Source organism: Typopeltis vanoorti, chromosome 1 (assembly GCF_054136105.1).
Source record: "Typopeltis vanoorti isolate ZY-2024b chromosome 1, IOZ_Tvanoo_1.0, whole genome shotgun sequence".
NCBI classification, from domain to species: domain Eukaryota; kingdom Metazoa; phylum Arthropoda; class Arachnida; order Uropygi; family Thelyphonidae; genus Typopeltis; species Typopeltis vanoorti.
The window spans coordinates 169,231,216-169,243,387 of NC_143549.1; the positions used below are offsets into that span (position 1 = coordinate 169,231,216).

Below are 12,172 nucleotides of genomic sequence, written 5' to 3' on the forward strand. Positions count from 1 at the left end.
TGCCTATTGTTCTTTCATGTGGACAGAAATAAATCCCCAATTCTGGCTAAAATATAGCAACTTACCTCAACTAAGAGATCTTTGAGAGGCAGGATTTTGTCCTTGACAGTAATTAAGCTGAAAGATATAGTTTGCAGATTTCTTTCTTTATTTATTTTGAACTGGTGTTGTTAGATTGGAAATATAATAAAATGTTAGACTGGTAATTCTTTTCTGCATTCAATAAGATCAGGTTGCTGCTGTTCTTTTGTTACTTAAGTTAGTGGCTTGAAATTCTTGCCACCATTGTCATCTCTTTACCCATTTAATGTTCTGTTAGCTAAAACATTTTTTCTAGGTGGCAGTATTAGTTATGATCTGCTTCTGTAACACAAAGGATTTCTCTTTGTTGATGAGGATACTAATATCTTCCCCAATGTAGTCAGCAGCATTAGTAATAAGATGTCAAAGAAACAAGGCCCCCTTCCATGTTCAATTTTTTAAATTCTGATCTAAAGCGAACCCAGAAGTATTCATGATGATTGTAAAGATGACAAACAAAGGAAATATACAATGGTACCACATGGTAAAATCATCAATATATCATATGATGTCTAAGGGTTTCTGTGCAAAATTCAATGTGAAAAAATTGGTAACCAGGGCAATTTGCTTTCATTTTCTACTAGTAGCAAATTACTGAACCAAATGAAATACTAAGAACTAGACATCAGAGCTATTTGAACATGGCTTTTGCATTCTGGGTAGTATTTCAGTTAAAAAAGGTAATTTCTATATAAAAATTTACATGAGGGATTGCAAACCTACAGAACATCAGTACTATGTTGGAAGTTTTTTCCCACTTGGTAAGACTATAATAAATTTAGTTTAATCCTTTATCAAAGTGTAAGCAAACAAAGTTTGCACCTGAAGTATCTTCAGGACTGAGGCAACTCATGGTAAATGGGGACTAAGCTCTCACCACTCCTTGTCTTAGTATCTCCCATAATGCAAAGCACATCTCCTTGCAGACACGTATAATGCTATGCATTAAGGGAAGGGCCACTACCCAAACTGGTTTCGACTTTTATTGTGGTCTTGTCAGTGGGAGCCAGATCCAGAGGTGGTGATACCAAGGTGGAAGCAATGGAGAAGTCATCTTTACCTATATGAGTTGCCAAAAGGTGTCTCACCTTATTATTAAATTACTCTGGATTTAGAGAAAGATGTTGGAAGTTTTTTCCCACTTAGTTAGACTATAATAAATTTAGTTTAATCCTTCATCCAAGTGTAAGCAAACAAAGTTTGCACCTGAAGTATCTTCAGGACTGAGGTAACTCATCATAAAGGTGGACCAAGCTCTCATCACTCCTTGTCTTAGTATCTCCCATAATGCAAAGCACATCTTTTTTTTTTTTTTTGTAACACTTGAATAAAGGATTAAACAAAATTTATTATAGTCTAACCAAGTGGGAAAAAACTTCCAACATCTTTCTCTAATTCCAGAGTAATTTAATAATAAGGTGAGACACCTTTTGGCAACTCATATAGGTAAAGATGACTTCTCCATTGCTTCCACCTTGGCAGATCTTGGCACATCGAAACCAGTTTGGGTAGTGGCCCTTCCCTTAATGCATAGCATTATATATGTCTGCAAGGAGATGCGCTTTGCATTATGGGAGATACTAAGACAAGGAGTGATGAGAGCTTAGTCCCCTTTTATCACGAGTTGCCTCAGTCCAGAAGACACTTCAGGTGCAAACTTTGTTTGCTTACACTTGGATAAAGGATTAAACAAAATTTATTATCAGTACTATGTATGATCAAATGGTCAAGGAGAAGGAAGCTATTGATGATTCTTGAGCTGTTGAAGATTCTTGGGAGAAAACAGGTTGGAGTTAGGTGAAATGAATGTTAACCAGAAGTCGATTTTTTTTTACAGTATCAAGGAAAAGTGAAGGAATGTAGTGACCAACTTACCAAAACACCCATGAAAATATCTACAGAAAAGGCATAACAGAGAAACAGTACATTATTAGAAAATCACTGCAGCAAATCCCTGAAGGAGAGATCATAAATAGCATGCCTTTGTTTGGATACCATCAAGTATTTTTAGGAAAATTTTAGTGCACTACCTACAAATATAACTTTGTATTATATTTTGCTTCTTGCTACAAGGGCACTTCAGAGAGACACACACACACACACAGTGCTAAGAACAGTAAAACTACATTCAAAAGGTTGCATGACATTTCTCTGGTCACATGATGTCTAAACTCAACTTATGTTTCTGTTCTCTTCCAGTCTCTGCAAACACATACAACTTCACTATTATGTGCATAATGATTCACACCATCATCACTTCCAAAAATCATGGGTAATCTCGGACATCATCCTTACCAACAGGATGATGTCCGAGAGAGAGGCAACTAAATAATAATATTTGGTTTACCGATCAAGTGTTGATCAATTTTATTAACTGAACCATATAGTTTCGCCACACTTATCTGTTGGCATCTTCAAGGCACTCACATATAGGTTTAAACAATCTCACAATTATGCGTAACTGCAAAACTGACAAGAATAATTACAAATAAAATAGTATTGAACATGAGTGAAACACGTATCGCATGTACAAGATCAGCTAGCTATTGCTGAGGAACTTTCTGTAGTTTGTATTAAAGTTCATTTCTTCCGTTTTTAAGGTTCTGATTAGGGTTTTCCATATCTCTGGGAGTATTAGGCCTTGATTTCTGTTAAGGTTGACAGTAGAACAGGCGACTGTGGCTATACGTGTTTCACTCACGTTCGATACTATTTTATTTGTAATTATTCTAGTCAGTTTTGCAGTTACGCATAATTGTGAGATTGTTTAAACCTATATGTGAGTGCCCTGAAGATGCCAACAGATAAGTGTGGCAAAACTAGTTGGTTCAGTTAATAAAATTGATCAACACTTGATCGGTAAACCAAATATTATTATTTACTAATTTATGATCAAGAAAATAACCTTCATGATGGAGAGAGAGGCAACTTTTAAACAGGAACACTACTACCTAGAAAAAATGTTTTTAGACAATGGTCAGAACTTCAATTTGCATAAGAGATAATGGGAACAGCAAAGATCTCAAAACAACCTATGATGTATTAGGAGAATTACAGAAGGAATTACCCAAACACTTAGTAAACACAAACCAAACAAGTTAAAAGCTGTGAAACTTTCTGTCATATATTAAATACTGCCAAGGATTCAATCCAACTTCTGAATATGATCCTAACTTGTCTATACCAGGTACTGTATTTCTTTTTCTCAATGCAAAAAAAAAAAAAAAAAAAAAAAAAAATCATTATGTATAGTGTCACACATTAAACAGCCCTACCTTAACTTTATAAGACAAGTGATTCGCAGCGATCAAAGCCAAAAATTCTATGCTTAACTAAGTAATTACATAGCAGTTAAATCTCCTTAGGAACTTCAGGATTTGAAAGTATGTTCTAATCAAGAAAGAATAGCATACAGTACACTTCTAGATTAAAACTCTCATAACATTACTCTCTCATTATTATTATTGTACATACCGCTTATTACATTAAATGATAAGTACATATCATTTAATGTAATAGGTAAATGAGTACGATTATTTTTTTTTTGTTACTATGTATACATTACATTATTTATATACACGCATATATACGTCAACCGTACACATGAAAGGATGCAAAACTTAAAATGTATTAGTAATATATATGGATAAGTAGCTAAGAAAACAACTAAAGGATTCCCTGTGTAACGAAGATTGTAATTGTCAGAGGAGTATGGTATGAGGAAGGCCATTCCACTGAATTGAAGTAAATGAAATGAAAGTTTAGGTAAGATGATGGCCATCTCTTTCATTCAGAGCTTTTATTTTTACAGGCTTAAAGGAAAGTGTAGGAATGATGAAATTGGCCAGTTCAGCAGAAGAGCACCCATAAAAATACCTACAGAGTCATAAGGCTGAAACAGAACATTTATGGGAAAGTTAACAGAGTGAGTGCCTGTAACAAAGTTGTTATCTAACTGCAAAGAAAAAATAATGAAGCTGAATTCAAATAAGCCAAAATATGGATAAGGAAATTAGTTTCTTATTCATCTCCTTCAAAATATCCCCCCCCCCCCCCACCAATGAAACAAACATACAATATTTGTATAATACAGGGGCTTCCCATAATTCTTAGTGTTTTGATCTTAAACTGTTTTAAAAGTATGACAGTTACAGAGTTGCAATAAAGATCATTTGAAAGTATAACTATTAGAATGTTTGATGCATGAATATTATTATTTCATTACATTTTATAATAATAATTATTATTATTTTATACTGGTGTGATTGAAGATGGCAAATGTTGAAGAAAAAGTCAACTGCATCCTGTGGCTTGTTGAACTCAAGTCCATAACAGCATTAAGAAAAAAATTCTCTACCCATTATAACAAGGAGCTCCCTGCAAAAATTTAATTAATAACTGGATAAAAAAATTCAAAGAAACTGGATCAATTCATGACAAACCCAAATCAGGAGGCGAATGTGATCGAAATCGAAAGGGCATTTGATAAGCGTCCTAAGAAATCAGTGCGACGTGCTGCTGCTGCTGAGTTAAATGTACCAAAAACCACAGCACACAGAATTCTAACCAGACAACTCCATAAACAAGCTTACAAAATTATGACTGTTCAAATGCTACAAGAAGAGGATTATCATGCCAGGTTGGATTTCTTTCAACTGATGAAGACACAAATGGAAAATGACACAGATGTTACTGACATGTTTACTTTTTCAGATGAAGCAACATTCCACATAAGTGAGAAAGTTAACCGGCACAATTGCTGCATTTGGGATACAGAGAAGCCTTAGGAAATGTGGCAACACAAAAGAGACTCACCAAAAGTTAATGTGAGGTGTGCAGTTAGAAGGTATTGCATTATCAGGCCATTCTTTTTTGATGTGCTCACTGTCAAGGATGAATCTTATTTAGCAATGCTTCAGCATTTTTTTTTATTCCCGAATTAAAGAAATTAAATCTTTTGAATAAAACCATTTTCCAACAGGATGGGGCACCCTGTCACTATGTGACACAGGTACGAAAGTTTCTGGATGACACTTTAGCATACAGGTGGATAGGTAGAGGAGGTGCTCTTGCGTGGCCACCTTAGTCACCTGTCCTGATTCCATTTGACTTTTTCTTATGGGGTCACATCAAAACAGTTGTGTATGCTTCAAAATCTGCTTCTCTCAACGACCTTAAGACTAAAATTACAAACGCAATCAATGCAGTTACTGCTCAAGTAACTACTAAACGTTTTCTGGAACTTCGAAAATCGCCTAGTTATATGCATCGCACAAGATGACAGTCATGTTGAGCACCAATAAGAAACAAATCATTGTAGATAAAACTTAATTACATACTCTTTAAGCTATTATATACTATAAATCTGTAACTTTTATAATGTTGGACCAATTAAAGTTTAAAACTGCACTAAGAATTATGGGACACCATGTATATACATAAATAAATTTCATGCATTATATAAAGTTGAGAAAGTTTTGGAAAATTCATCAACTGTGAGAGGAGTATTTAGTTCTGTTGCCACATTCTTCTGAATCACTAACACTGCCCAATATCAGCATCCTCTCAATCTCACCTTAAACATAAAGTGTCAGCAGGAGCCAAGTCAGAGAAATAGGGATGGTGGCTGAGCACTGCAACATGCTTGTAAACCACAAATATCCGCACATTAATCACTGTTTGAACAGGCAAGCTGTTATGCAACAGCCACCTAACAATGTTTCCAATGCACTTGATTCTCGCCAACAAAATGGTTCAATACCTCTTAATAGTAATAATTGCTAAAAACAGGATTTCAAAAAGGATTCCGAAATGAATGGATTATCCATTTATGAATGCAACCAGCATGGTTTTGATATGCAATTTCTGAAAACTTTTTTTTTTCTTTGATCTCAGCAATTTCTTTTGGGTATATCAGAGTGATACTGGGAGCACCAAATCTCGTCCCCCAAACTGCTGAAACAAAACTTTTTTGAATGTACTCAATTATCTGGATCCCCCCCCCCCCCTCATAAGGTGTGAAAGAACTTAACAAATTTTTCTTCTTCCCAAGTCTGTAGTAATTATGGACTTTACTGATTCCTTATTCACATTTAACTCATTTTTAGTATTTTCAGTATTAATTGGAGGACTGAGTCATCTGCAAGTAAACTGTACAATATGTCCAATAATTCAGTGCTAGAGATCATTTGTTTCATCCTCTCTCTCTCTCTCTCCCCCTCTTTAAAACATTTAAACCATTGAACTTTTTGTGTTCAGAACAAAAGCCACATCTCCCATGAGTTGTTCCTTAACATTTCATTTGTTTCCAGTGGGACTTTTCCAAAGCTTTATACGAACTTAATAGCGAATCACTGTTCCATTCTTTGGCTTTCTGGTGATAGGACTGTCAGAGTCATATCTCTGTTTTATTAGTATCCTCTCTGAAGTAATTTTTTTTTTTCTACACTGCATGTAGTGATACATATGCAGTCCATACATTACTACTATTAACTATCAACATTTATAATAAACACTGATTACATCCATATCACATCTAAGATGTGAATTCCTGTCTCTCTATGAACACCAAGAAGTTACTATAAAGTGTGGTTCAGTCTATAAAATTAAGAATCATTACTTAGAGCATAATTTATGATATGCCAAGTAATCATACTGAGATATGGCAGTTATCTAATGATCTCACTAAAAAAAAGATGATGAAACATCAGGTATATACAGCATTTAAAAGAAACCTTTTTTTAAATGAAAAAAAAAAAAACAACCTCTAAGCCTATCATGCCATTGTTATAAAATAAACTACTTTGGCAAACATGTTAAAATGGACTGAAAAAGCATCAGAGCAAAATCCAGAACCTAAAGCAGAGACTACAGTGAAAAGAAATCATTACAATATAATTACAGACATTCATGGCTGTGCTATGGAATTACTTCAAAGGGTAGAAAAGCATCATCATTAGTATGTAATATAGCAAGAGAATGTTTTTTTTTTAATTAATTACTGAAATTAATTTTTTTCTTCTCAAATTAGTCATTAGTTTTTTAAGCCTTGTGGACAAACACACACACATACACACTACCTTTCCAGATGGTCGCTTTCTATCTATACTTTTGGGTTGGCCTGGATACATCATATCACTATATGATGAACCTGTACTTGGATTCCTGCAAGTTAATGAAAATTTTTATTAGTTAAATTAGCTGAAAATACTATCACTATCATTATATTAAAAGCTGCATTAAGAGCATAAAGAAAAGAAATGACTAGTTAATAGTAATAAATATAATAATGCTGTAAGTGGACCACAAGAACTGAGTAGATAGTGTCTTGCCACATGTTTAAAACATCCTGCTGCTCATGAAATCCATAAATCATCCCACTTGTTGATGTTTCTATTAATAAAACTCATTAGAAGATGACCAGTTCAATTCTTCAAACAGGAGATCTGGTAACACGGGTGTTTTCTCCTTATCTGTTTTTTCCCTGAGAATTGCTGATATACAATTCTAGTAATGGTTACATAAAAAATTATTTGTGACAACACTTCAAGAGGTTATGTACGAGCTTTCAATATGTTTTGTTCTATATTAATATTTTGTATTCACATGCTTTATAAAAATAGATGACAGGTTTTTAGAACAAAGAGTTAATCTCAAATGCTATGTCCAAGTTGTGAAAAACCTTACATGAAATATAATTATTTACATCGTTTCAAAACAGGTAAGGAAACTGTAACCAAGGATGAATAATGAAGATAACCAAAATGTTCCCTTCATATTACAGATTATCAATTATTCCAGTGAATAACTGATAATCTAGTGAATACTAATAACATCTTACAAAACAAAAGAGAGCATTTTTATAAAAATGTGTAAGCAATTAACAGCAGTTTTAATTTTAGTTCTAAGTCAAGCATGTCAAACTCAAAGGCTAACACGGGCCAAATAAACGAGGTTTAAGTTTATATGGGCCGCAAAAAACAAAAACTTCAATTTTCATAAAAACACAGGTTTATTTTGAAAAGTACAGTAAAAGAACAAGAACAACGATAAAATTAATGTTTTCTCCCTGACACTTGGTCTTCTCTGCTACTATCTTTCCTACTTCGGGGGAAATCTTGTTCACAGTAATTACTTTCAAAACTGAAAAAGGAAAAGCATGCAACACGGCTATATGTAGTAATCACTTTCATTGGCAAACGTCTGGCTGGGCCACAAAAATATTCGTCGCAGGACGCATGTGGCCTGCGAGTTTGACACCCATGTTCTAAGTAGTTTTCACTGAAATGCCGAAAGAAGAGTAAAAGCTAGCACGAAGTGACAAAAAGATCAAATTAAGCAACATCAAAATTGCTTATATGTACCCTCGAGGTGTATATAGGAAAATTATGTCTGCCATTTTGCCTGCAATCACACCTGCTTTACTAACTTTTTCATTCCATTCTATCTGAAGTAGTCATACCATACTAGATTAGCTCTGCTCATATGTTCTTGAATGGTAACAAAGTTCCTTCCTTAATATCTTCATTTTTAATATGATTTTGAGATTTTGGCATGTCATATGTTCATCTTCTCCTCTGCCAATTTTCTGCGAACTCATCTATGGATTCTAGTTATGGATCAAATTCTATTTGTAATCCAACTCTCAGACCAACAAGTTTAAGTTTAATTAGTATACTGAATAATGAACAATTTTTGTAATGTACCTAATGATTTAGATCTTGGTCTTTGAACATTTTTTAAATCCCCAAATTTGAATTCCAGTGCTTGTTAGCATAGTCCATTTTTCTCACAAGGATCAGTTTAAAGATAATATGTCAATGTGGGCAATACAATGAAATTTTTTGAAAAATGGAATTTTGAAAAATTTCTTTTTTCATCATTTCTTTCAAAAAATTCCAGTTGGAATTTTTCAGTTCAATCCCAGTTGGGTATCTACCTGGATACTGAACGAACGAGGATGGGCTGGCAATTTGGGATTTAGCCGATCAAATTGTATTCCTATTGGTTAAACCAAAATACAAAATGATGGTATAACATGACAAAATTTCATGCCTGCTGGGGCATCGCCCAGTTAAACAACCCCCCCCCCCCTGTTGTTTTCGACAGGGAACCAGGGCGAACCATGAAAAGTCAGCTACTAGAACAAATCTGAAAACATACCCCAACTCAACATCAGAGTTAAAGATTGGTACTATCAACATAAGAAGTCTGAATGGCAAAGAAATGGAGCTAGCTGAGGAATTAGATAAGTACCAGATCGACATAATAAGGGTGACTGAAACAAAAAACACAAAAACTGGTGAGATCTTTCTGAGCAATAAATACAAAATGTTATATCCAGGTAATGACAATCAAGGAAAAGAAGGAGTAGCCATAGTATTCAACACAAAATACGAGGTTCATCTTCTTGAATGGCAGGAAGTCTCTCAAGTAGAGTGATATGGGCAAATATCATAATGGGGAATTGGATAATGAGACTTATTTGTGTCAATGGTCCCATAGAAGGTTCTACTAAGGTAGTAGTGTAGGAATTTTTTGAGGCTCTAGAGAAAGCTGCCAACACAATGAAAAAGGAAAAGTTGGTCCTTGTTGGGGATCTAAATAGCAGAATACGAAGTGATTGTCAGGCATACAAAAATGTTTTCGGAAAATCTGGAGAAAAGAGCAAAGCTAATAATAATGGCAAATACCTATTGGATTTCTGCTCAGGACATGGACTGGTTATTGCTAACACCATGTTTCAACATAAAAATGTTCACAAATTCACATGGAGAGAAGAGGCAAGGAATAAGAAAAGTCTCATTGACTATGTTATTGTTGATAGTGATGTTTTCTCCAGGGTGCAGGACACCAGAGTGTACAGAGGATTTGAAATTGGAAGTGATCACTATTTAGTCTTGAGCAGGATAAAATTAAATTTCATATTGAGAAGAACGACATGTAAGAAAGTTTTAAAGCGAATAAAAGTTGAGCAGCTCTCAGATGTGAACTGTAGACTAAAATACACAAAGATTATTGAAGGAAAAATGAAAGAGTTTGAGAACAGGAACCAAATCTTGGAGATATAGTGGCAAACATTGAAGAAAACCCTGATTGATTCAGCTAGAGAGGCATGTGGTGAAGTGGTCTGCAAGGATAGAAAAATTAGAACTCCATGGTGGGCACAGGAAGTTAAAGAGGCAGTGAAGGAAAAGAAGAAAGCATATCAAAAGTTCCTGGCAAATAATTCAGCTTGTGCTCTTAGAGAATACAGAGACAAATGTAAGAAAGCTAAACACTGTGTAAAACTAGCTAAATAAAACTAGCTAAACAAAAGTCATGGGAGGACTTTGGCAAGAACATAGAAAATAACTATCAAGAAGGTGGCAAAATATTCTGGAGGTTGTTGAAGAAGCTTGGGAATGGAGGAAAGAGTACTGTAAAAGGAGTTAGAGATGATAAAGGTGAAATGAAAATGGGAGAAAAATATATCCATGAAGTATAGAGTAATTACTTTGAAAATTTGCTAAATGAAACAAGCAGTGATGACAGCACAGTGATAAAAAACACTGACCAGGCATGCAGTCAGGAATATATATCCATACTTGAAGTAGAAAAAGCCATCAAAGGCTTCAAAAATGTGGAAAGGCAGCAGGAGTAGATGATATTCGGCCAGAAATGCTGAAGTATGGTGGTATAAAAGTCTTACAGTGGTGGCACTGCATAGTTCAGAATGATTGGACAGAGGGACGAATTAGTAGAGCTCTCATAGTACCTATATATAAAAAGGGAAATAAAACTGAATGTGAGAATTACAGAGGTATATCCCTATTGAGTGTTCCTGGTAAGATATATACAAGTATACTTGAGAAACGGTTGAGAAGAATTGTGGAAGAAAAGCTTGGTGAAGAACAAGTTGGATTCAGGTCAAATAGAGGCTGTCAGGATCAGACCTTCACTTTACGACAAATAGTCGAGAAAGCATGGGAATATAACAAAGATCTGTATTTAAGTTTTGTCGATTTGGAAAAGGCATATGACAAGGTCCATGAGAGAAGCTATTCAATGGTGTCAATTGGGCATTATATCAAGCAATACTTAGTCTTTATTTGAGTTGTAAGTCAGTAGTTAGAATTGAAGGAAGTACAGGAAGATGGTTTAATGTTAAATCTGGTGTGAGACAAGGGTGTAAATTATCCCCTCTGTTATTCATTATCTATATGGATCATATTATGAAGGAAAGTGGTATTAAACATGATATCAAAATTGGAGATGTTAATGTCAGATCTTTGCTTTATGCAGATGATGTTATACTTCTAAATAAATCCGCCACAAGTCTGGAAGATTCTTTGACTAAATTGAATAGCTGTTGTAATAGATATGGTATGGTCAGCAATAAAAAGACAAAGATAATGAAAATAGGCAGAATCATTGAAAATGTCAACTGTGTTGTGAATGGAAAACCTGTGGAACAAGTAAAACATTTCAGCTACTTAGGCATGATTTTTAGTGAAGATGATAAATTAAATATGGAAATAGAAACAGAATCAACAAAGCTAGTATGGTAGGAAGTCAATTGAATAAATTCATGTGGAATAAGAGAGAAATTAATCGGAACACTAAATTAGCTGTATACAAGACAGTGTTCAAACCAGTTTTAACTTATGGATCTCAGAGCTGGGGCAGAAGTAAAACACTTGACTAGAGACTGCATATATGAGAGTCCTGAGAAAGATTAGGGGCCAGAACAGATGGCATCAATGGCAACATCATATTAAAAATAAGAATATTAGGAAAGAACTTGACATTGTTAGCATGCAGGAATGCGTTAGCAGAGCTAATCTCAGGTGTATGGTCACTTAAACAGAATGGACGAGGAAAGATTAGCAAAACAAGTGTTCTCTGCCAAGTTAGAGGAAAACGACCCAGAGAAAGGCCAAGATATAGGTGGATTGATATGGTACAAAGTGTCTTAGACGATAGAAATATAAGATCTGGTAATGTTGGAGTCTTGACAAGTAACAGACTTATTTGGAGGAAAACTGTAGATAGGAAGTTAGTAACGTTGTAAATTTTTCATGTAGTACTATCATATCCTGTACACCCCTTG

General features: G+C 34.6%; 1 protein-coding gene across 3 annotated transcripts in view; it reads right to left on the bottom strand.

Moving 5' to 3' along the window:
• Positions 1-12,172, bottom strand: part of LOC150110636 (EEIG family member 2) — a 140,141-nt gene that overhangs the window by 44,582 nt on the left and 83,387 nt on the right. For all 3 annotated transcript variants that reach the window (XM_090399984.1, XM_090399976.1, XM_090399968.1), the window contains exon 7: positions 7,161-7,245. In XM_090399984.1, the coding sequence (XP_090256110.1) occupies positions 7,161-7,245 (85 nt within the window). The remainder of the gene's footprint in view (positions 1-7,160; positions 7,246-12,172) is intronic.